This window comes from Nyctereutes procyonoides, unplaced genomic scaffold (assembly GCF_905146905.1).
Source record: "Nyctereutes procyonoides isolate TBG_1078 unplaced genomic scaffold, NYPRO_anot_genome, whole genome shotgun sequence".
Lineage (NCBI taxonomy): Eukaryota > Metazoa > Chordata > Mammalia > Carnivora > Canidae > Nyctereutes > Nyctereutes procyonoides.
This window is the reverse complement of record NW_026575145.1, coordinates 23,162,405-23,187,659: the sequence shown is the minus strand read 5'-3', so window position 1 is coordinate 23,187,659 and position 25,255 is coordinate 23,162,405. Positions and strand designations below refer to the sequence as shown.

At 52.6% G+C, this 25,255-nt stretch overlaps 2 protein-coding genes and 1 non-coding gene across 6 annotated transcripts in view; 1 reads left to right on the top strand and 2 right to left on the bottom strand.

The window, feature by feature from the left end:
• The window catches only part of SLC7A7 (solute carrier family 7 member 7), a 75,322-nt gene that overhangs the window by 48,493 nt on the left and 1,574 nt on the right, over positions 1-25,255 (bottom strand). For 2 of the 4 annotated variants that reach the window (XM_055309156.1, XM_055309157.1), the window contains exon 2: positions 6,513-6,677. The gene's annotated coding sequence lies outside the window, so the exon portion shown is untranslated. Of the gene's footprint in view, positions 1-6,512; positions 6,754-9,290; positions 9,306-25,255 lie in introns of those variants that run through there. The other 2 variants (XM_055309158.1, XM_055309155.1) reach the window with 2 other exon arrangements.
• MMP14 (matrix metallopeptidase 14) lies at positions 1,577-12,193 on the top strand. Its single transcript, XM_055309152.1, has 10 exons — positions 1,577-1,940; positions 5,897-6,045; positions 6,298-6,420; positions 6,760-7,067; positions 7,963-8,124; positions 8,463-8,623; positions 8,783-8,921; positions 9,052-9,202; positions 9,673-9,788; positions 10,154-12,193. The coding sequence occupies exons 1-10, from the start codon at positions 1,836-1,838 to the stop codon at positions 10,486-10,488; spliced, it is 1,749 nt and encodes a 582-aa protein (XP_055165127.1). The 5' UTR covers positions 1,577-1,835; the 3' UTR covers positions 10,489-12,193.
• Positions 20,101-20,206, bottom strand: LOC129499597 (U6 spliceosomal RNA). Its single transcript, XR_008662418.1, has one exon. It is a non-coding gene; the product is annotated as a U6 spliceosomal RNA (small nuclear RNA).

The following is a 25,255-nucleotide window of genomic DNA, read 5'->3' as shown; positions in this document are numbered from 1 at the left end:
GAGAAAAAGACCTTTGCTCCCATTACAACACAGAGCACTGGGCTTTCCTTCCATTATCCTGTCACAAACCTATAATAGTTCCTGGATCTCTAGTATTGCTGGAGCTTCCTACCTGACCTACATTCTGTCCAGCTTCCTTTATTCCTGGCCTTGCTTTCTTTCCCACTCTTCTCCCCACTACCTCCTTCCTCTCTCGCTGACCAGTGCAATTCTGGGATCTTAGATTTCGCTGATGATCGAGTTTTCTGTCTCCCACACTTTTCCTGCTTCTGTTGTGCTGCTTTTCCAGCTCTAGCTCTCAACCTCTTACCTGTTTCTCTTCCCCAGGTCAGGATGGCTTCAGTTCTCCCACCCCCTTCCTTGGCCCTCCCTCTTCCCTGCGTACCTCCACCTTTTGTTCTCAGCTGAGTCGGCCCCTGAAGATTTTACTCCTCAAGGAACTGCCTTTTTCCAACTGTAGAGGGGAAACAACCCCGAAGTCTGAACTCCCAATCTCTCTTGTTTTTTTTAAGATTTATTAACAAGAGACCCAGAGAGAGAGCCAGAAAGAGGCAGAGACACAGGCAGAGGGAGAAGCAGGCTCCATGCAAGGAGCCGGACGTGGGACCTGATCCCGGGTCTCCAGGATCATGCCCTGGGCCAAAGGCAGGCACTAAACCATTGAGCTACCCAGGGATTCCCCCTCCCACCCTGACTTTTTTTAGATTTTATTTATTCATGAGACACAGAGAGAGAGGCAGAGGCATAGGCAGAGGGAGAAGCAGACTCCTCACAGGGAGCCTGATGCAGGACTCAATCCTGGATCCTGTATCCCAGAATCACACTCAACCGCTGAGCTACCCAGGTGTTCCCCAACCTCTCTGGTCTTAACAGTTTCCCCAAACTTGATTTGCCTTTCCCCACATTCCATGGCCTTGCACTTCTTTCCTCCTTGGCCAGTTCTACTTTAAGGAGCAGCCAGATTGCAAATGATGATAATTAAGGGAGTGCATTTGTCTTTTCCACAAGGACAGCCAGTGTGGTTGTGGAGTTTGTTAGCGGGTAGTAGGGTTTCGTTACCGTTGCATGTTTTGAGCAGGAGAGTGATGGAGATGGTTGTCAAGAACAAGGGGCAAAAGTTTCCATTCGATTGAGCCACGGGTCCCAGCAGACAATCTGCACCCCAGGCGTGATGGATATGGAAGACCCCCACCAGCAGCATCCCAGACTTTGAACTCGTCTGCCCCTAGCCACTGAGCCTCCCGGCACTTGCCTGCTCTGAGAGGAGACAAAGGTTGAATACCAGAGGAATCAAGCCACCTAAAATATGCTTAGGGGGAGAAAGTCTCCCACATCCCGTCTCCTGGGTCCCTCCTCCCCAGACCCCCCCCCTCCTGAACTGTGGCCTCAACCCTTGCAGATAGCAGCCTCCACCACAGAAAGGCAACTTAAGGGGTTTTTGTGCGTGTGTGTGTGTGTGTGTGTGTGTGTGTGTGTGTTTTACCCCGCTCTTGGCTGTAATTGGATTCAGGCTGAAACAACCACGTCCGCACCGGGAAAGGAGGGCATTGGAGCGGGGGCGGAGAGGCTGTGGGAGAAGGGAGGGACCAGAAGAGTGAGAGAGGGCTCGTCATGCAGTTCGCAGACTAAGCAGAAGAAAGATCAAAAAAACGGAAAAGGGGACGAACAGGCGCTTTCAAGAACAATCCTCCCCTTCTCCAAGCGGACAGCGCTCTAGGAATCCAAATTCAGTGCCCACCGAAGACAAAGGCGCCCCCAAGGGAGTGGCGGCGCGACCCCAGGGCTTGGGCCCGCTGCGGAGCCCGCACGGCTGCCGGGACGGTCGCGGACGGACCATGTCTCCTGCCCCACGGCCCGCCGGCGGTCTGCTGCTGCCCCTGCTCACGCTCGCCACCGCGCTCGCCTCCCTCAGCTCGGCCCAAAGCAGCTTCAGCCCCGAAGTAAGTGAGCTCCTCCGGCCCTCCGGGAGTCGGGAGTCGGGAGTCGCCCCGCCGGGGAGGCGGGCCGCGGCCCCAGGGGTCCAGCCCCCCCTTCGGAGAGCGGGCGCTCGCGGTCTGGGCGTCCTCGGCCGAAGGACCCGCTTCCTTTCCTTTCCCTCTTCATCTCCAAACTTCCCAGTCGATCCAACTTCTGCCCCCCCACCCCCTCCTCCCGCCGCCGACTTTCTTTCCGTCCTTTCCCAGGAAGAGCTTTATAGCAGGGGCCCACCCCCACCCTCCCCGGGTCCCCGGGTCCCCGGGGCTCTGAGCTCAGCTCCGGAACCCGGGGGAGCCTGGTAAATACTTGGACCCCGCTCAGCCCTGCGCTGCGCTGGTTTCTCGTCGTGTGCGTGTGCGCGAGCCCGTTGTTGCTTCCACCTTCCAGCTCCGCGGCGCTCGCTCTCCCGCCCGGCCCGGCGCCGGGGAGGCTCAGCAGGACGCGCCTCCAGGCGGCCCGGCCCCCAGGGTGCAGCCGCAGCCAGGTGGGGTGGGCGCTGGGCCGCCGGCGGCACCGGTACCAGCCCCCACCCCGCCCCGCCCGCCCGCGCGCCCGCCCTTGGACCCCCTGTGACCCGCCCGCCCGGAGCCCCGGCGGCGTCGAGGGTCGCGGGGCTGGCGCCCTGGCAGCCTTTCAGTACACACAAAGGTCCCCTTGTGAGCGGGCTCGCCGGGCCGCCGCCTCCTCCCTCTGCCCCCCTCGCCCTCGCTATCCCCCCAGCGGCGCCTTTAGGCTCTTTTTGTTGCTTTTGTTAATTGCTTTTCTGTGTTAATTGCGGGGAGACTGAGGGCCTCGCACCGGGGATGGGGGAGAGGGCGCGGCCCGGGCACCACACAGGTCTCGGACTGCCTCGGGCGCCCCTCTCCCCATTCCCCGACGCTGGCCCACCGGCCCGGGAGGAAGACGCGTGGGAGTTGTCTGGGGACGTCTTTCCTCTCTTTCTCTCTCTCTCTCTCTTATTTTGGGGTGAAGGTGGGAGACGAATTTGATCAGCTTCTTATTTTGGGCCATCCCAACCCACTCAGCCCGGCAGGGCCTGGGTGCGGTCAGGAGGGGCCGGGAAGGGCCCCAGAAGGGGGAAGGGATCTGGACTTGGCTTCCTCCCTCTTGGTCCTGGCCGGGAACCCACCCCCGGAGGAAACATCTCCAGAAAGAACACACTCTCTCTGTCCCGAAGGGGATCTGAGGCTAAAAAGAAAAGTGTGGCCCTAGGAGTGGGGGTGACCAGGGAGAGTGCAAATCTCCCCTTGGTCTAAACCTGAGCTGGGCCAGCAGGAGGAGGCATCCTCTCTCCTGGCCTAGAGTCTTCATGGGGGGGGGGGGGGGCTGCAAGGAGAGGTCCTAACAAAAGAAGCCTGGGCATCTGGGGGCTTCCCACTGCCAACTTTGCCTGCCCTGCCTTCCCTCCCCTGCCCCACTAGGCCCCCTAGGGGAGGGGCAGCAGCCCTGGCTCTGTTTTAAGTGGGTCATGGGCAGTCCCAGTGCCAGAACCACCATTTGCTTCTGGGCCAGGGAGGGGTGGGAGGTAGAGGGAGGGAGGAGCAGGCCCAGAGGCTCAGATCCAGGGCCTGCTGGAGTGCCAGAGTTCCCCCAACCCACCCACCTTCTCCAGGACTCCTAGGCCAGAGGTGGGAGGGGTTCTCTGGACTTTTCCCCTAGGAATAAATTCAGACCACTCAGCTTTCAAGACAAAGCCAGCCAACTGAGTTTTTTGACCTAACATAGTTGCTCCCTCTCCAGGCCAATCTAGAGGGCGAGCTGGGGTGGCCAGGCCTCAGGCAGCCGGGTCCCTCCCACCAGGCCTCCAGAGTCCTGCACTAGCTCCAGGACAGCCTTCTCCTCCCCGTGGCCTGTCTGGCACTCAGCCCTTCCCCCACCCAGCCACAGACACAAGAGTCCTCTCTTCTGTGGTTCCATCCTCACCTCCTAGTCTTCTCTGTGGTTCTTGCTTTGCTCAGAACCTAGGCCTGAGGGGAGAGGGATGGGGGTATTTCCTTTCCAGGCCATGAGGCTCTCTCTTGACTCTAGGGAAGTTCCTTTCCTTCCTAAGTCTCCATTTTTCTCTGTTGTGTATGGGGTGGATATTGTGGGTGTGAATACTTGGACTTGCCTACTTTCTTGGAAAACTCATCAAGGAGAGGGATTTATCCCAGAGCTCCTGGATCTGGATTCTCGTCACTTCTCTGCTACCCTCCATTCTGTCATTCTGCCCTAAGAGAATTCCCCTCAGTTTTGTTCCCTGAGGCCTGAGGGAGCCTGACTTAAGTCTTCCTGACTTCCAGCTCCAGGAGAAGCCCACTCCCATCCTTCTCCAAAGCTGAAGCAGCTGCTCCCTGAGCAGGGGTCATAAGCATGGGGGGGGGGGTGTGTGCCCTACAGGTGAGGCTAAGGGCAAAGGGAGTTTCCTGCATACTTGGGCACAGGCCACAGCAGGCCTCCCGCGGGCACTAGCTGTGGCACCAGCCAGTACAGGTCAGGGCAAGTCTATACCTCTCCTGAAGAGAGCGACTGGGTACTAGAGCACCCCGCTCTGCTCCCCTACGTTATGCCAGAGGTTAAACTTGGCTCACTCCTCTAGGCCTGCCTAAGGAGGGGCTCTCAGAGGCGGGTGGTGCTAAGGTTGTTCTGGCCAGGCCCGTTGGCTGGGGAAAGGCTGAGTTGTTTACATCTCAAGGCCCTAACTCCCATCAGCCTTGGGGGATCATTTCCCAGAACCCTGTTGCAATTCTTGCCCCTGCGGGCACATGTTCCCCAGTCAGCTGCTCTTGAATCACCCCCAGCCCCAATGCAGAAGCACTGCTCCACTACCAGGGCCTGGGCCCTGTAGTGAAGGGCTCCATGAAGATCCATCCTAACAACCTGGGATGGGGGATGTGGCACCCAAGAGCAGCCCCTACCCCTCTGCACTCCAAAGTTTTCATCCTAGGCCACCTGCTGGCCCCCTCTGAACTCCTCAGGAAGGCAAAGCTGGAGCAGAAACCAAAGTATTATCTCCATTGGAGAATCCAAGCATTTTCACATTCCATGTATAACTTGGCGTGTTTTACTTTGCAGGCTTTAGGAAAATACTCCATTGTTCTTACAATAAAGGCTGATTTTTTCCTCGACAGACAGGTCTTTGTATTTTGTGTACCTTTCTCAAACACCAAAAACCTAACTTTATGTTAAGGCAATATGCCAGCCTTTATGTTATGAACAATTCACAACATACCTCAAGTACAGTACTGTCACCAAGTCTCTCCCACTTCCTCTACTGAGAACCTTAAATGGGCCTTTAGGTCCCAAGCCCCAGGGTCAGATGTTTGGATGGAGGCAGTGGCAGGACCCTAGCTCTCTAGCTGGATCACACCCCCACCACCTCCAAAGGTCCCAGTTTCCGGTCTCAGCAGCCAGCCTCAGCCCTAGCTCCTGTTCTGCTCTCCTTTCTAAAAAGATCTCAGCTGTGAGGGGCCTGGAGGCATGGCATCCCTGCCCAAAGAGGGTCCCATACCAGGCCCAAAAGCAGAGTACCATGAGTCCCCCCTTTGCCTCCATGGGCACAACCCATTCACAGGTAGGAACTGCTGTATTTACAAGAACACTGACACAGAGAAGGAAAGTGCTGGAAGGAAGCTCTGAGAAGACATCCTAAGACTCGGTTAAGCCCTCTAGGCTCCCTTCTCAAGAGTTACAGCCAAAGGCCAGAGCTGTGGCTCCCCACCCCTGTTTGAGCCCATAGCCCCGAGAGGACAAGTCATACTGGGGCCTGGGCCAGAGTTCAGGTCCAACCTGGGAACTCCTCCAGCCCCACTGCCAGAGCCAGGCTGCGAGCTCGTTGCCCTTTCCTCTGAAGCCAAGGGTGCATGCCAGATACCATGTGGAGGCAGAGGCTCCCGTGGGCCAAGTGGAGATGCTCTAAGCCACATTCCTCTTCCTACAGGCCTGGCTGCAGCAGTATGGCTACCTGCCCCCGGGGGATCTGCGCACTCACACACAGCGCTCACCCCAGTCATTCTCAGCTGCCATCGCTGCCATGCAGAAGTTCTATGGTCTGCGCGTGACAGGCAAGGCTGATGCAGACACCATGAAGTAAGTGCTAGACCCTGGTAGGAATCCTGCCCAGTATCCACTCACAACACTAAGCACAGGGGCGTTGCTACCTATATGCCTTACCTCTGCCCCCTCCCTCAATCCCACATGCTGGTCCTGACCCCCTCCTATTCACTCTGACCCCATAACCTTGGCCCTTTCCCACACTGACCCTGAGGCCAGGCACTCTCTCCCTCCTCTGAAGCCCTTTCTCTTTAATATGCTATCCTGACCACAATCCTCACACCCCAGGGCTATGAGGCGCCCCCGCTGTGGTGTTCCCGATAAATTTGGGGCTGAGATCAAGGCCAATGTTCGAAGAAAGCGCTATGCCATTCAGGGCCTCAAATGGCAGCATAATGAGATCACTTTCTGGTGAGTCCAGCAGGCAAGTTGCCTTTCTCACATCGGGGTCGCCATTCCTATCAATTGTACTAACAGACTCTGAGGACTCCTATCCTACTCACCTCTATTGCTATGAAGCATCCTTGGGAATGGGGAGGAAAGTGGCTGTAATCGTGGAGAAAGGTGCAGCCTGGGGGTTCCCTGAGCCCTCAGTTCTGGGGGCAGAGGCATCGTGATGCAGCAGGAAGAGCCAGGTCAGCAAAGGTGGCTAGGTGGTTCGGTCAGACCTGGGGAAGTAGAGGGAAGGAAAATTTTATACGTTGTTATCCTAACATACTCCCATCCTCTCCCCACATGGCTGGACCTCAGCATCCAGAACTACACTCCCAAGGTGGGCGAGTATGCCACATTCGAGGCCATTCGCAAGGCATTCCGAGTGTGGGAGAGTGCCACACCACTTCGTTTCCGGGAGGTACCCTATGCCTATATCCGCGAGGGCCATGAGAAGCAGGCAGACATCATGATCTTCTTCGCTGAGGGCTTCCATGGTGACAGCACACCTTTTGATGGCGAGGGTGGCTTCCTGGCACATGCCTATTTCCCAGGCCCCAACATTGGAGGGGACACCCACTTTGACTCGGCCGAGCCCTGGACTGTCAGGAATGAGGATCTGAATGGTGAGCAAAGTAGCCCTGGGACTCATTTACTCTGGGGAGAGTCAATGATCATTTGTATGAGGGTGGGGTCTCCTGCCAACTCCCAAAACCTCAAACTGGGCAGCCCGGGTGGCTCAGCGGTTTAGCGCTGCCTTCGGCCCAGGGCCTGATCCTGGAGTCTGGGTTTGAGTCTCACATGAGGCTCCCAGCATGGAGCCTACTTCTCCCTCTGCCTGTGTCTCTGACTCTCTCTCTCTCTGTGTCTCTCATGGATAAATAAATAAAATCTTTAAAAAAGGAAACAAAAAAAACTCAAATCCCAAAGTCTCTGGGCTACAAAGATCTCCTAGTCTGACTTTCAATGAAAGCAGAATTATTTCTTTTCCTTCCTTCCTTTCTTTCTTTTCTTTCTTCATGAGAGGCAGAGGGAGACAGAGGCAGAGACACAGGCAGAAGGAGAAGCAGGCTCCATGCAGGGAGCCCAATGTGGGACTCGATCCCGGGTCTCCAGGATCAGGCCCTGGGCTGAAGTCAGGCACTAAACCACTGAGCCACCCAGGGATCCCCTAAAGCAGAATTCTTACTTTGATCTATTTATAGCTGGTCCCTCTCTCACTCAATAATTGACTCCCCAGTCAAAGACTTGCCACTTTTTCAGGCAAATGTCACCTCTAGCTCCTGGAAAAAACTGGGGCCCAGATGGGACCTTGGCTTCCCTTAATACAAGTCTTCCTGGGATTGGTATCTGGCCCCCTGAGCACTCTCTTACCTCTACCCAGAATAGATTGCTGACTGGCTTTGTGGCTTTTGGGGTGGAAAACACAACAGGCAGCCTTCGATGTAAAAATGAAGCCTCTGGTGGGAAAGCAGAGAGTCTGAGGGAAGGGACCCTCAGTAATCATCCCCATCCCTCCAGGGAATGACATCTTTCTGGTGGCTGTGCACGAGCTAGGCCATGCCCTGGGCCTTGAGCATTCCAATGATCCCTCGGCCATCATGGCACCCTTTTACCAATGGATGGACACAGAGAATTTCGTGCTGCCTGATGACGACCGCCGGGGCATCCAGCAACTTTATGGTGAGTGATTTATGCCCCCAACTGTTCCTTCTCCCCTCTTGGTCTCAGACCTGTGCATCTCGTTTCTCTTTCCCCATGCCCTATAGTCTCCCCCACAACCCTACCTGACTTTGCCTCCACCCACCACCCACTTTTTCTTTTTTTTACATTATTTCTTCCATATGTCTTATTCTTCTCCCACTTTTGATTTCACCTTTTCTGTCCTTTCCCACGTGATTGCTTCATCCTTCCCCAAAGGACCATCCACACTTTTCCAACAGTATTGTCTGCCCATATATCTGTTCTTTCCTCCCCCTCTGCCACAAAGTCTGAAGTGTCTCTTGTGTTCTCTCCATCAGGGAGTGAGTCAGGGTCCCCCACCAAGATGCCTCCTCAGCCCAGGACTACCTCCAGGCCCTCTGTCCCTGATAAGCCCAAAAACCCCACCTACGGGCCCAACATCTGTGATGGGAACTTTGACACCGTGGCGGTGCTCCGAGGGGAGATGTTTGTCTTCAAGGTGAGAGGAAGAAGTGGGCTGGTTGGAGGAACAAGAGGGCTCGAAGCCCAGCAGGCTGGGTGGAAACAGCAGCAGGAGGGTTAGTGGGAAGCTTTGGGGACTAAGCCAGAGGACTAGCTATAAGACGAAATGCACTATCCCCACCCTGCTACTTTCTAGGAGCGCTGGTTCTGGAGGGTAAGGAATAACCAAGTGATGGATGGATACCCAATGCCCATCGGCCAGTTCTGGCGGGGCCTGCCTGCATCCATCAACACTGCCTACGAGAGGAAGGATGGCAAGTTTGTCTTCTTCAAAGGTAACCAGCTTTCTGCCTTAGTCCTCTGGTATAAGGAGAGTCTCCCTGCAGGAGTGGATTTCACTGGACTCCTCCAGAGACCCAAGAGCCCAAGTGGAACCCAGGTCCCGCCCTTCTCTCTCCTCTCCAGGAGACAAGCACTGGGTGTTTGACGAAGCTTCTCTGGAACCTGGCTACCCCAAGCACATCAAGGAGCTGGGCCGAGGACTGCCTACTGACAAAATCGATGCTGCTCTCTTCTGGATGCCCAATGGAAAGACCTACTTCTTCCGGGGAAACAAGTGAGATGTCAGCCCCTTGACCCAAGGCCTCCCTCCTCAGACACCGCCACCACCACATTCCCTCAACTCTGGAGAAAGACCCACTTACCCCAGGACAGTTCCCTGGAGAAGTTGCTGGTTGATCCTCTGCCGTTGCCCAGCAACAGCCAGCCTCCATGAGGCGCTGAGTGGGAAGTGACCGGGTCACCGTTTCAGACCTGGTCATTTGGCGCCTCCTGCCCCCAGCACCGTGCCTCCACCCCAGCTGCCAGGCACTGTCATTAAAGGTTACTGGTGGCTCCTTGCAGCCTGGGACCTCCCATCCACCCCCACCTTCCGCCACTTTCAGCTGCAGGCCCTCATTACACAAAACCCCTGCCCTGTACCCTGTCCATAGCCACTCTTTGCTCACTGGTGAATTCAGTCCTGGGCCCTGCCATGCTCTGAAGACATGCCCAGGGCCCGACCATTTGCCTCCCCCTCTCCCCCAGGTACTACCGTTTCAATGAGGAACTCAGAGCAGTGGACAGCGAGTACCCCAAAAACATCAAGGTCTGGGAAGGAATCCCTGAGTCTCCCAGAGGGTCATTCATGGGCAGTGATGAAGGTGAGGGGCAAGGGAGATGTCCCTGAGGGGAGGATGGGGAAAAGGGATTAAGAACTAAGAACAGGAAGAGAGACTGAGGGGATCTGGGGAAAGCAGTGATGATGAGAGCTCTGGAACCCTCGCCACATGCCAGGCTCTGAGCCAAGTGCTCTCCTCACATCGGATCCCCAATCCCCACTGCACTTCCAGCCCCGGTAATTTAGAATTACCCGGGTTTATAGCTGAGGAGACTGATGTTAGGGGATTAACTCCACCTGCTTGGCTCACAGACTCACAGATTTCCCTTCTGTTCTCCTCTCTGTGGGTGTTCTGGATGCGGCCTCCACCTCTTATCCTCCTGGCCCCCTTCTTGCTGACCCCTGCAGTCTTCACTTACTTCTACAAGGGGAACAAATACTGGAAATTCAACAACCAGAAGCTGAAGGTAGAGCCAGGCTACCCCAAGTCAGCCCTGCGGGACTGGATGGGCTGCCCCTCATCGGGGAGCCGGCCAGATGAGGGGACTGAGGAGGAAACGGAGGTGATCATCATCGAGGTGGACGAAGAAGGCAGTGGGGCTGTAAGCGCAGCTGCTGTAGTCCTGCCTGTGCTGCTGCTGCTCCTGGTGCTGGCAGTGGGCCTTGCCGTCTTCTTCTTCAGGCGCCACGGGACCCCTAAACGACTGCTCTATTGCCAGCGCTCCCTGCTGGACAAGGTCTGACCCCCACGGCTGCCCGCCCACTCATACCACGAGGACTTTGCCTCTGAAGGCCAGTGGCAGCAGGTGGTGGTGGGTGGGCTGCTCCCACCTGGTCCCAAGTCCCCTCCCAACCTTTCCTCCCTTCTCTTCTGTCCCATGATTGCCTCTCTTTTGACCTCAACCCTGGCATTGCTTCTTCCCTAGATGGATCCCTGGGGGGCTGATCAGGGGCCGCCCCTTCCAGCCCCTATCCCCTAGGGGCCTCTGTAGCTTGGTGTGTGTCCTGCCCCATCTGAATGTCTTGGTTCTGCACTTGAAGGCAGGACCCTCAGACCTCGCTGGCAAAGGTCAAATGGGGTCATCTGCTCCTTTTCTATTCCCTGATGTAACTTTAACCTCTGAACTCTGACCTCAGGAGGCTCTGGGCACTCCAGCCCTGCAAGCCCCCAGGCGCACCCCATTGGCAACTCCTACCACCCCTTCTGGCTAAAGGAATCTAATCTTGTTGAGGGGGGAGACCCTGAGAGAGTAGGAGGGGTGGGGGAGGTCTGCACAGTTACCCTGAAACCTTGGGAGGAAAGCTCAGAGTCAGCGCCTCTGCAGAGACCTGCCTCTGCCCCACCTGGCCCCCAGAGCTTCCCCAAAAGAAGCCTGAGCCATTAAGGGGCTGTAGAAACCCTTGATGCCCGCCGCCCCTGCAAATGTCAGCCGAGGCTGGAGATGTCAAGGATGGAGGAGCCCACGCTGCCGCTACTGGGGTAGGGTGGGGCCAAGGAGAGAGCCTGTCAGGAGCCCTGGGGGTGAGCCTCAAGGCCACAGAAAGAGAATCTTGCTCAAATGTAGGCAGCTGGGATGGGGACCAAGGGGCAGTCAGAAGGGGATAGGACAGGACCAAAAGGCTAACCAGGGAGGTGCTGTGGGCGTGGAGGGCCGAGTGGCTCGGCAGGCCAGGCCAGCAGGGACACCACAAGGTGGGCTGTGGGCCCCAGGGGAGGGCATGTTTTACTGGAGCTCTGAGGAAGGGCTGGAGAAAGGCACACCTACTCCACTTTGGTGCCCTTCCTCTCACCAGAGTAGGTGCATTGGAAGGGTGGGGAGTCCAGTGAAAAGAGCAGAGATGACACACATCCCGGGACTGGCGACTGGGGACCTTCGTGAGGGTGGCCACCTGGTTAGGGAGGTGACCAGGGGCTGGCAGCACGATGACGGGCAGCCTCAGCTGGTTTCGGGGAGGGGGCAGCTGCCTGGGTGGGTCTATCGTCAGGTGAGCCCCTCACTTTCTAATGCCCCCACCCCTCAGCCCTGCCCGTGTCCTCTCCCCCACCCAACCCACCCATTCAAAGTCTCCTCTGGCCGCTACAGGTGGTCATGGTACCGGAAGACTTGGGAGAGTGAGACCCTATAGGGGCAGTGAGAGGAGGGATGTTGGGCAGGGGGGAGGCGGGGGGGGGGATGAACGGTGCTGGCAGTTCGGCTAAATTTGTCTTGTTTGGTTTTTTTTTTTTTTGTTTTGTTTTGTTTAATGTATATTTTTATTATAATTATTATATATGGATTTCCTTCAAATCGTTCCTTTTTGTTAACAAGGGGCATGGGAAGGGTGGGGGTGGGGGGGCAGAGGCATCTGACCCCAGGAACCTGCAGGGCGGGGCTGGGTCAGTGCCCTCTAAGGACATTTTTGACCTTGTTCAACCTTTCCACAAAGAATAAATGGTGTTTCACGTTCTTTGTGTGGCTGCCTTCTCTCAGCTAGGTAATGGAAAGCATGCCCAGGACCAGGGTTTTCTCTGATGTGGGGGTTCAGTACTTGCACAAAGGAATATGTTTATGTTTGGTGGACAACAGGGATTCAGAGCCATAGCTGGGAAGGAGGGCCTACTCCATGGAGGCAGGGAGGGGTCCACAGAGCCCAGCTGCTTCTCTCCCAACCAGGCCAAGAGGTTACCTTTTTGAGTCTCAGAGCTGCAAAGACAGGAGGAAGTGGTCAAGCTGAGGCCACTTGGAAAATCTTCCTAAATTACCTGCATTACCAGGTCCCGTGATCTGGCCGCAGACCCTCCGTTTCTTCAGACCTCTCTCTGCTGCTGGGGACTCCCGGGATCACATTCAGCACAAGTAGGCCCTTTACCCCAGCCCTCCGGCCTCTCAGCCTCTTCTAGACCTGGAGCTCTGCCCCAGGGGCAGGAGGAACACAGGCGAAGGACAGATGTTGCCCCATGGCCAATTAGGAGCAGCCAGTCTCTGGTCAAACAGGAATCTCCCCCAATCAGCCCAGCAGAGGCAGGATGGTCAGGTTGGAAGGGAAGAATAACAAGGCTTTGTTTCTTTGGAACTGCTGCCCCAGACAGGGTTCCCAGGCTGTCGGCCCACCCTTCCTCTGAAACCAGCCTGGAGGGAGGAATAGCTCAGTTGCTGAGTCAGCTCAGCTGAAGGGGAGCAGCCCTCTTTCTTCCTCCCCTTCCCTTCCTGCTTTAGGCCAGCCCCGCCCCCCCCCACTCCACCCCAGGCCCCCCTCCACAGCCTTCCTCCACGAGCAATGGCCCCACCTAAGCCAGGGGTTCTATCCAGCTGCTCTTCAGGGCTGGTCGGTGTGATTGCCTTGGCAGAAGGGGTACCCCACCTCTCTGCCAGCCAGGAACCCTGACCCCAAGCCTGGCCTCCTCTACCTCTCCTGCCAACAGCTGTTTGGCAGAGCCTGTACATCTCAGTGGATCTGGACACCACTGCCCTGCTGCCCTCACGGGAGGGGATAGGGACAGAGGAGGGGAAGCTGGCATGGGAAAGCCAGGGGTTGTCTAGGGGGTGGGTGGGGGGCTGTGCATGTCACAAGGAGCTCAAAGATGAGCTCATGGCCCCTTTGTGTTTTTGTGGCCCACATCTGGAGGCAATTACAGATGTTATCCAGTGGGAGTTCTGCAAAACACAGCTGGAGCCAGCAAAAGAGCCTGGGGAGGTGGGGGGACTGCCAGAGGAAAGAGGAGGGGGAGCCTAGGGCTGCCGCGGCTGGAGTGCGGTTTCCCCATCACGAGGAAATTGTTTGGCCCTGATTCTGGAATCACAAGATGCTCTCTGAAGCCAAGGAAGAGGGATGGGAACCGAGGACCAGAGACAAAGGGGGAAGAGGTGGAAGAGGCTTCGCAAGCAAGGAGAACTGTGGGGTGGAGGCCGCCAAGGTCCCGTGCTTCTGACGTGCACCAGGCTGAAGGGATCCAGCCTCGTGAGGCCACCCAGGGACCCTGGGAGGTGCCTTGCTGATCACACAGGGTCAGGCAGGGCGAGGGGAGAACAGAGGTCCCAGTGGCTCCCGAGAGACCTGAAAATGCTGCTTTTACTGGCCCTAGCCCGCTTTGTCCATTGGGCCTGACCCAGTTTCTAAGGTTCCAAGTTCCTGTATTCGAAAGCAGCACATGTGAGCTAGAGCAGCCAGGAGGGAGCCAAGGGGAATCTGCAAGGAGGTTTGGGCAGAACCCAGGAGAGCGGCCTCTAAGGAGACTGGAGCAGGGGCAAGCGCTGAGGGAAGGCAATGCTCTGCCCACTAGTGTACCCCACACATTTGAGGGGGGAACCACAGACTCCCTCAGCACTCCTGCCCCCAGCAGGTCCCACACCTCCAAGGCTGCCAGCCAGGTGCTGGGTCAGTGACACAAGAAGGAAAGATCTCAGAGGGGCTGGGCCCTCTAGAGGAAAGAGGACTATTCAGAGTGACCCCTCACATACTACCTGGCGGGCTCTGGCGGTCCTTTACTGTCCCTCCCCTGGGCCCCCTTCTCCCTCTGAGAAACCTCCCAGTCCTCCTTCCCCTTTGTACTCCTACTTCCCTTTCCAGCTAAAAGAATGTGGTAAAAACAAAACAAAACAAAACAAACAAAAAACATTTGCTGAGGTCCTCATAACACCCAACACCTAGGCACTACCACTGCCCCCATTTTACAGGATTGGAAAAGGAGGCCTAGATAAGACTTCCTGAAGGTCATACTTCGTCCAAAATTAAAACCCAGGTCTATCTGATTTTTTGTGTTTGTTTGTTTTTCTGTGTAGGTAGATTCTGACCATGTCTCTGGGTGTCTCTTCCAGCGTGGACCCTATGTGGCTGGGTGTCTGTGTGGTAGTGCATGTTCTCACAGGTTCTGACAGCACAGGTGTGCTTGCCTACTGTTCCATGTGGCAGCATTGGCATGGGGAGTAGGAATGCAGCAAGAGAAGGGCTCTTCCTCAGGAACCCACTTTGCCTGCAGTTATGTCCCCTTTGGGGGACAAGAACAGGCACTCTTTGGGCAGGAAGGATGAAACAGGAAGGACTCAGAAGCCAGAGGGCCTGAGTAGCAGCAGCTATGGGAGGGATGGGTGTGGTGAGTGGCTGTGGCAAGGGCCTAGGAGGACAGTTCCCACTCCCCGAGGCCCCAAGGAAACCCCAGTCAAGGCTACTCCATTGTCCTGCAGTCCTGTACCTCCTTCTTACCCCCCTACCCCAAATCTGAATTCACTTCCTTTAGACCAGTGCCTGCCCACCTAAACTGGGGTCTTGGCCTTCCTCCCTCAGACAGTCTTGGGAGAGTGGGGAGACCCAGTGGCAGCCCTCAAGGGGGCTGAGTGATTGGGGCCTGGAAAGGAGGCAGTCCTGACTGGCCAGAAGCCACCTTCCAAATGAGCTCACACACATACTTTCCATCCTGGCCCAGGGCCGAAGGCTGTGTGCCTTCCAGGCCAGCCTTCCCCAGCCAGATCCAGCCCCCTCTGTTCTCCTCTGTCCCTCATCAGTCCCGGACTCTGGGCTTTACAACAGGAGTCCCGGGGCACCCTGGGGCAGGGCTGTCACCACACCCCAAGGGAGAAGCTTCTACTGCCTCCATACTGAGGCAGTGCTCCCCCTCCCTCAGGGTACCTTATTTCTCCAATAGGCCCTTTGTGGCTTAGAGGAGAGAGAGGTGAGCTTCCTGCCCTCAAAGACCCATACCTGGGTGGGGAGGGGCAGCAGAGGGCACAGAAGAGGTGTCCACACTGGAGTGAATTGGCGGAAGGACTTCCTCTGAGCGCCTGAAGTAGCTCATTGACTCAGGGACCAGGTCAGGTCTGGGAGCTGCCTCACCATGGGTCACATCCTGCTCACACACTTCACTTCCCAATAGGGGCACTTCCCTGATTTGGGGCAGGATGGGGTCTGGGTGGGGCAAGGCCAGGATGACCACAAGGGAGGGGAAAAGCCTGGTGCCTCTGAAGGCCTAGCGGATTCACACACACGCGACAAGCTCCAGCTCATTTTGATCCAGCCTGTGGTCAAAGACGTCACCCTTTGCTCAGCTTCCAGAGACATGTAGCACCAGGCCAGAGAGCAAAATCAATTCCCAAAAATGCTCTCCTTGGCCACTCAGTGTCTGGCTCTGTGCTAGGAGCACGGCTGCCCTGACCATATATCCTGGATCCAATAATATCTTCCTGAGGTTCTGTGCATTAGTTAGCCTCTTCAATTTGGCAGACAATTCATCCCATTCTAGATTCCAAAAATATGGCCCTTGCAAGTAGATCACACTGCCTGCCTCTGCCCTCCGTGGCACTGATGGGATAGTTCTGTCAAGGAATGACTATGATTCATAATAACACTGACCCCACCACAGCCATGGGACAAACATGTTCTGTTCTCGTTCGTTTCCTTACAAAGGAGTAGGATGGTGCCAGGCACACAGGAGCGCCTTAATAAAAGTTTGTTGACTTCAATCGCCAGTGAAAGTTGTGAGATACACAAGTAAATGGCTGTAGCCGTGCATATGTGATTACTGTACACATATGTATACAAGTATTGTGTATATGTAAATTAAAAAATCATCGAGCTGTGGGTTTTAGTACATTTTATGAACTTTACTGTATTTTCACCTCAATCTTTATTTATTTACCTATTTATTTTTATTTTATTTTTTAAAAGATTTTTTTGGTTTATTTATTCATGAGAGACAGACAGAGAGAGGCAGAGACACAGGCAGAGGGAGAAGCAGGCTCCATGCAGGGAGCCCGATGTGGGACTTGATCCCAGGTCTCCAGGATCACACCCTGGGTTGAAGGCGGCGCTAAACAGCTGAGCCACCCAGGGCTGCCCTCACCTCAATCTTTAAAAAGTTAAAGGGACACCTGGGTGGCTCAGCAGTTGAGCGTCTGTCTTCGCCTCAGGGCATGATCAGCAGTCTGGGATCAAGTCCCACATCAGGCTCCCTGTGGGGAGCCTGCTTCTCCATCTATGTCTCTGCCTGTGTGTCTCTCATGAATAAATAGATAAAATCTTAAAAATAAAAGGGCACCTGGGTGGCTCAGTTGGTTGAGCATCTGCCTTTGGCTCAGGTCATGATCCCAGGGTCTTGGGGTCAGGCTCCCTACTCAGGGGGAGTCTGCTTCTCTCTCTCCCTCTGCCCCTTCCCCTCACTCATGCCGTCTCTTTCTCTCTCTTAAATGAACAATTAAAATCTTTAAAAATAATAATTTTAAAAATAAAAAGCTAAAAAAAGAAAAAATATATATCAAGGTAACAAGTTCCTCACTCCTAAGCAACTACTTTGTCCCTGTGGCCCCCTCATGTGTCCCCCACAGCCTGCCCTCGATCTGGGAGTGATTGGTATCAGGTTGTGTTAATCCAGTGCTTCTGGAAATACCAATCCTGCAGACTGTACCCTCAGTCCAGCCTGTCCCTGAACCCTGACCTGGAGGGCCCACACAAAGCTCTCACCTCCAGACACCTCTCTAAGCAACACGCCCAGTTGTCCCCACAGTCTCTCCTCTGCTTTACTGGCCTGTGCTCCAGAGCCCCCCACCCCTTGCCTGCAGAAAGCTGCACATGAATTCTGTGCGGCGGAACCTGGACAAGGGGTCCAGAAGAACACCCACCTCACTCTCGGCTGGCCGCACCCCCTCTGCTGCAGAGCCCAGCCGGGCAGGGTTCACGGGCCGATAGCGCCCCCTTGTGCTCGGTGTTGGCACTGCAAACCAAGCCTGAGAGAGGCAAGGGCCAGGGCAGCCCCCCAACAAGGGCCAGGGATACCGCCAGCCTGTTCCTTCCCCCTTTCCTTTTTTTTTTTTTTAAGATTTTATTTATTTATTCTTGAGAGACAGAGACAGAGAGAGAGAGAGAGAGAGAGAGGCAGAGACACAGGCAGAGGGAGAAGCAGCCTCCATGCAGGGAGCCCGACGTGGGACTCGATTCTCGATTCTCGGTCTCCAGGGTCCAAAGGCAGACACTCAACCCCTGAGCGACCCAGGGGTCCCTTCCCCTTTCTTCTTTTTCTTTTTTTTTTTTTTCTTTCTTTCTTTCTCTTTCTTTCTTTCTTTCTTTCTTTCTTTCTTTCTTTCTTTCTTTCTTTCTTTCAAGATTTTATTTATTTATTCATGAGAGACACAGAGAGAGAGGCAGAGACACAGGCGATGGAGAAGCAGGCTCCCTGTGGGGAGCCCGATGTGGGACTGGATCCTGGGATTCCGGGATCACACCCTGAGCTGAAGGCAGATGCTCAACCGCCGAGCCACCCAGGAGTCCCCCCTTCCCACTTTCCATGTTTCCACCCAGGACACCTGTACTTAAAGGGGTGGGACTCTGGGTGCAACAGGATGACAAAGCTGTCTTCCAGCTGCAGAGAAGAGTTTCCCTCGGCTGTGGCTGTGCGGGGGTTGGTGCGCAGCCCTCAAAAAACTCCAGGAAGGAAGAGGGAGTGAGTTGAGGGGGTGCTGGAGGAAGAAGGGGGCACTTGGTGCCCTCTCAGAGCTCCTCGGAGTCACCAGGCTGCCCCCCTGTGAACGCCTCGGACACTGATGGCTCCAAGATGCCCTTCCCCTGGGCTCAGACCTCCCGGAGCTTTCACAGAACTTCTGGCCAGGGCCCACGGCCTCCTTTGTCCCAGAGTGGGCAATCCTGTGTCACTTCGCTGAGGCCTACGGAGATCATACCCCCTCACTGGGGCGCCTCTAACCTGCACCCAACCTCCTAACCTCATCCCCACCCTAACCTCATCTTCACCCCAGGAGGATCCTATAGTCTGTCTCACATTTATAGGGCTCTTGTACTTAAAAAAAAAAAAAAAATGCCTGTAGGTATTTTGTGACTATCACTATATTATTGCTTTGTTTATGCAAAGAGTTTTCGTTTGATTTATTTTTTTATTTTTTTTTAAAGATTTTTATTTATTTATTCACGAGAATACACAGAGAGGAGAGAGAGAGAGAGGCAGAGACACAGGCAGAGGGAGAAGCAGGCTCCTTGCAGGGAGCCTGACGTGGGACTCAATCCGGGGTCTCCAGGATCACTCACGCCCTGGACGGAAGGCAGTGCTTAAACTGCTGAGCCACCCGGGCTGCCCATCGTTTGATTTTTTTTAAAGATTTTATTTATTTATTCATGGGAGACAGAGAGAGAGAGAGGCAGAGATATAAGCAGAGGAAGAAGCAGGCTCCCTCTGGGGAGCCTGCTGTGGGACTCATCCCAGGACCTGGGGATCATGACCTGAGGCAAAGGCAGACTCTACCACTGAACCACCCAGATGCCCCAAGTTTTCAACTGTTAAATAGAAACATATAAAATAGGCAAAGTATTAGGGTGCCTGGTCGGTGGCTCTTGATCTCAGGGTTGTGAGTTTAGGCCCCATGTTGGGTGTAGAGATTACTTTAAAAATGAAATATTTGTAAATAAATAAATAGAATATACTAAATATTTTCCAAACCATCTATCTTAGTATTTAATTTTGCAATACACCAGACACCCCCAAAATGGCCATGATTGAGGTTGCTCCAAACCACTGAGGTGTGTCTCCAATCCAGCATCTCATTCTTTCCAAAGCACAAGGAAACTTGCTCCTGTAACCATATGGCAGGGTCTTTAATTTCCACTCCCTTCAAACACAGAAGTTTCCACATCTTGAAAAGCTCTTTCCTGGATACTGCTGCAGCCTTGAATGATTTCCCTCATATCCCCCTTTTCTGTCGAGCCAAGGTTTTTCTTTTTTTTTTTAATATTTTATTTATTTTTTTATGATAGACATAGAGAGAGAGAGAGGCAGAGACACAGGCAGAGAGAGAAGCAGGCTCCATGCCCCGGGAGCCTGACGTGGGACCCCGGACTCCAGGATCGCACCCTGGGCCAAAGGTAGGCGCCAAACCGCTGGGCCACCCAGGGATCCCAAGCCAAGGCTTTTCAACAGCTGTCTGTGTTCCTTCACTAGTCATTTTTTTAAAGTTTTTAAAAGTTATTTATTCATTTAAGTAATCTCTACACCCAATATGGGGTTCGAACTCACAAACCCAAGATCAAGAGTAGCGTGCTCTTCCAACGTAGCTAGCCAGGTGCCCCAACTAGTCATTTCTTTTTAAACTAACCTCCACATCTGCGAAGGCAACCCAAGCAATTACCAAAACTTCCTTAAAAAAACAAAATGAACAGGATCCCTGGGTGGCTTAGCGGTTTAGCACCTGCCTTTGGCCCAGGGCGTGATCCTGGAGTCCTGAGGTCGAATCCCACATCAGATTCCCTCCCTGTATGGAACTTGCATCTCCCTCTGCCTGTGTCTCCGCCTCTCTCATGAATAAATAAATAAAATTTTAAAAAAAGTTTAACAAAGTATTAATTAGTTTTAAGTGTACAATAAAAATATGGAATGTTTCATGAATTCATGTCATCTTTTTTTTTTTTTAATTCATGTCATCTTTGCCCAGGGCCCTGCTAATCTTCCTTGTATTGTTCCAATTTTAGTATATGTGCTACCAAATTGAGCACTGAAACTTCTCCTTAAATGGCCCTCATGACCTCTTTCTTCCCACCCCAGGGCTTTTCTCTGCTTTCATTATCTGGGCTTCATGTTAGCATCAAACACAACTCACTTCTAGAAGCTTCTTTGCCCTTGTTTTCTGGAAAATTATGCCATCATGAAGTTCAGGAGTCATAGAATTGCCAACAAACCCTGAAGATCCAGGACATCTGTCCCTCTGCATCAGCCTTACCTCTGCAGGGGCAGAGGGAGAAGCAGACTCGCACTGTGTGGTGAGCCAGACATGGGGCCTCAACAGGGGGCCAGGCTCCATCCTGTGTCCCTGGGATCATAACCTAAGCTGAAGGCAGACACTCAACCAGCTGAGCCACCCAGGCGCCCCCAGATTCTTTCCTTCAGACTGTACAGAACAAATTCTTCTTTCATGCTATAGCTCTTCAAATATTTGGATCTAGTTTTCATACATTCAATCCCTCACTCAAGGTAAGCTTTTTTTTAGGTGAAAAGCCTTTCTACGTCCATAAACAGCTTATCACATGACATGGCTTAGAGACTCCTCAGCATTCATTATATCAATTTTTTTTTAAGATTTTATTTTAAGGTAATCTCTACACCCAATGTGGGGCTAAAACTCACAACCCACAGATCAAGAGTCTTGTGCTCCACCGACTAAGCCAGCCAGGCACCCCCATTGTATCAATCTTTTAAAACATAGCTTCCAGGGGCACCTGGGTGGCTCAGTGGTTGAGCATCTGCCTTTGGCTCAGGGGATGATCTCAGGGTCCTGGGATCAAGTCCTACATCAGGCTCCCTGCAGGGAGCCTGCTTCTTCCTCCACCTGTGTCTCTGCCTCTCTCTCATTCTCTCTGTGTCTCTCATGAATAAATAAATACAATTTAATAAAGCATAGCTTCCAGCACAGAGAGAGGGGCAGTATGGTATAATGGTTAGGAACAAGGGCTTCAAGGGTTGAGCATCTGCCTTCGGCTCAGGGCATGATCCCTCTGTCTATGTCTCTGCCTCTCTGTATCTCAGGAATAAATAAATAAAATCTTAAAAAAAAAAAAAAAAAGGAACAAGGGCCCTGGAGTTATGCAATCCAAGTTTGAATCCAGCAGGTCATGTAACTGTCCTGGGCTTGCATTTCCTCACCTTTAAAATGGGGCTAACAATTGAAAGAGTAGTTGAGTGAGTTAAAAGATGTATTCTACATGATACCTATGACTGGCATTCATTCAGCAAACATTTACTGAGTACCTACTTTGTGTCAGACACTGTTTTTGGCACTAGGGATACACTAGTAAACAAACAGATCCCTGCCCGGTGGAACTTACATTCTTGCAGGAGGAGCAGGCAATGTAAACATGATAAATGAGTAAAATATATAGAGAATATTAGACAGTGATAAGAATTTTCCAATTTAGTTCTGTATCCTTTTTGATTCACAATTCCACCTCTAAATTGTTTCTCTTTTCTAGCATTTTACTTTAAGTATTCAAGGGAAACGAGGCTACTTCCTCAACACTTTGCTTAGAAATTTCTTCAACCAATTGGGGCGCCTGGCTGGCTCAGTAGGTAACAGCATGTGGCTCTTGATCTTGGGTCGCCCCACAATGTGTACAGAGATTACTTAAAAAATTTCCAATTAGGGCAGCCCCGGTGGCGCAGGGGTTTAGCGCCGCCTGCAGCCCAGGGTGTGGTCCTGGCAACCCCGGGTCGAGTCCCATGTCAGGCTTCCTGCATGGAGCCTGCTTCTCCCTCTGCCTGTGCCTCTGCTCCTCTCTCTCTCTCTCTCTCTCTCTCTCTCTCTCTGTCTCTCATCAGTAAATAAATAAATCTTTTTAAAAAAATTTCCAATTTTTTTTTGTCCCTCCTCTCCATCTGGGACCCAATCAGAGTGACTTTCACCATCTATATTTCTATCCACATTCTGTGCACTACCACTTAGGTCATCCAAAGAGACTGAGGTCTATACAGCTCTCTCCTTCTGAGCAGCCCCAAGAAGCACCCTTAATAGTCTGTTCAGGGCAATGTTGGCTTCCTCTAGCATGCCCCTCTGGCCTCTGCCCATTTCCCAGTTCTAAAGCCACTTCCACATTCTTAGGCATTTGTTATTACAGCACTCCAACTTCTCAGTAGCAAGTCTCTGTCTTACTCCATTTGGGCTGTAGAGCAAAAATTCCACCAACTGGGTAGATTTATTGCTCACAGTTCTAGAGACGGAGAAGCCCAAGATCAAGGCACCAGTGGTCACCTAAAGGTGAGGGCCCTCTTCCTGGTTCACTGCCAAACCTTCTCACTGCTCCCACTCATAGTGGTTAGGGAGGGACCTCTCTAGGGTCTCTTTTATAAAAGGCACTAGTCCCATTGAGGGCTCCATCTCATGGACTTAACATCTCCCAAAGGCCTACCTTCTAATAGTATCATCTTTGGAGGTTAGGAAATCAACTTTCGAATTTGGGGGTTGGGGGAACACATTCAGACAATAGCACCTCGCTCCTGCACGTACTAGTAGTTTCATCTTGAGCAACTTATCTCACCTACCTATGACTCAGTTTCCTCAATTATAAAAGGAGGGCAAAAATACACCTACTTCCTAGAGGTGTGGTGAGGATTAAATGAGATAATACACCAGAAGCGCTGCCATAGGCAGGTAGTCTACCAAAGTTAGGTATTATCATTTTGAAAACCAAATATCTGCCCATTTTCCACTACTTCCACTATTTTTCATAATTCCTCAAGATTTTCCAAGAACATCTCCACAGGCCCACTCCTAAATGTACTTGATGTTCCAGGATGTGATTTACATGGGCCTAGACACTTAAACTCACTAGACTAATTAAAATTTAAACTCATTTTAAAGCACCTAGGTCCTCTAATTTCTTCCTATTGTCTTGGGGCTTGAATTCACTCTTTTTTATTTTTTAAAAGATTTTATTTATTTATTTATGAGAGACACACACAGAAAGAAAGAGGCAGAGACATAGGCAGAGGGAGAAGCAGGCTCCATGCAGGGAGCCCGATGCAGGAATTGATCCTGGGACTCCGGGATCACGCCCTGGGCCAAAGGCAGATGCTCAACCACTGAGCTACCCAGGTGACCCTTGGATTCACTCTTAAATATGAAACCCCAGGGGGATCCCTGGGTGGCTCAGTGGTTTAGCGCCTGCCTTTGGCCCAGGGTGTGATCCTGGAGTCCTGGGATCAGTCCCGCATCAGGCTCCCTGCATGGAGCCTGCTTCTCCCTCTGCCTGTGTTTCTGCCCCCTCTCTCTCTGTGTCTCTCATGAATAAATAAGTAAAATCTTAAAAAAAAAAATGAAACCCCACTGTCTAGTTTAGTGCCTTGCACTTGGAAGGCACTCTAAATACTTTGAGAATGAAAGTTCGTTCTAAAAAAAAAAAAAGTTCATTCTACCCTGGTGCCATTTCTTCCTAATGATAATGATTGCTCCCACAGCCTAGATCTTGACTTTATTTTTTGGCAAATTTTCATTTACTGGGTGTCCCAGACCATGGGCTCCCCTCCTCCTTCTCCCTTCCTCCTTTCCCTGCCTCCCACAACTTTTCCCACTTCACTACCACCTTTTCTGCTTCCTATCTGAACTCCTCACTCCCCCACATGCCCACTCACTCCCATGGGTACTCCTCATGGCTATCTGGATTCTTTCTTTGTATATCTCACCTCTCTTCTGAAGTAGTAAGTTCCATGAAGTCCATGAAGTTCAAGTGGAATCTTTTCTTTTTAACTTTTTTTTTTTTTTTTTTTTTAGATTTTATTTAGGGACACCTGGGTGGCTCAGCAGTTAAGCGCCTTCAGACCAGGGCATGATCCTGGAGACCCGGGATCAAGTCCCACATCAGGCTTACTGCATGGAGCCTGCTTCTCCCCTCTGCCTCTGCCTCTCTGTGTGTCTCTCATGAATAAGATTTTATTTTATTCACGAGAGAGAAAGAGAGAGAGAGAAAGAGAGAGAGAGAGAGGCAGAGACACAGGCAGAGGGAGGAGCAGGCTCCATGCAGGGAGCCCTACGTGGGACTCCATCCTGGGTCTCCAGGATCACTCCCCCTACTGAAGGGGGCGCTAAACCGCTGAGCCACCCGGGCTGCCCCTCTAAGTGGAGTCTTAAAAGAGTTCCAGGCACTCAATTAAAACTTCCACGATCACTTTTAGAACTTAAATATTTTAAATTTTCCCAACCTCTTTGCCCTGCTTCTCTTTGCTCAACATCCTTTTCCTACTCTCAGGATCCTACGTCACTCCTCATTAATTCCCAAGAGCAGCACAGAAAGGGAGCACAGCAGAGGACACAGAGAGACCAAGGGACCAACATCCCCTGGCAAGGGACCAAGGTCTAAATGGAAGAAAGGCCTTTTTATGGCCAACTCTATGGCTTCAGGCCCTACTGTGGTTCCAGTTTTGAAAATATGAAAACTGGAGCCAACAACAAATGTCATGGATAGAAAAGTGTTTTGCACCATTTGTAGAGAGTAGAGTCGTTAAGGAAGCAAACGTACACTCTGTCCAGAGCCAGATTGTCTAGGTTCAAACCCTCGTTTGAGCATTTACTAGATTCATGATCTTGGGCAAAATTCTTAACCTCTCAGTGCCAGAGTTTCCTTGCCTGTAAAATGGGAGTAACAGTAGTTTCTACTTCACAGGATTGTGAGGAGGATGAAAAGAGCAAATACTTGAAAAGTGCTTGGATCTATGCCTGAAATGTGAAAAAAAAAAAAAAAACCTCAAAAAGTATTTGCTATTGTTACTGCTTACTAATATCACCTCTCCGTGCCGCAGGAATAAGTAGTTACAGCCCACATAAATAAGAAACATCTCCAGTGACTAGTCATAATAATTGTTCCAGGGGACAGAGCACTTCCTGGGTGCTCGACTACCATTACCTCCCTAAATGTTAATGAGCCTTAAAAGAGTCGCACTATTAACCCCATTTTACAATTGAGACGCTCAGGGAGGTTACGTGATTTTCCTCAAGATCACAGAGTCAGCAAGTGGCGAAGGTACATTTATTCGTTTATTTACCACGAACTGGGTTCTCA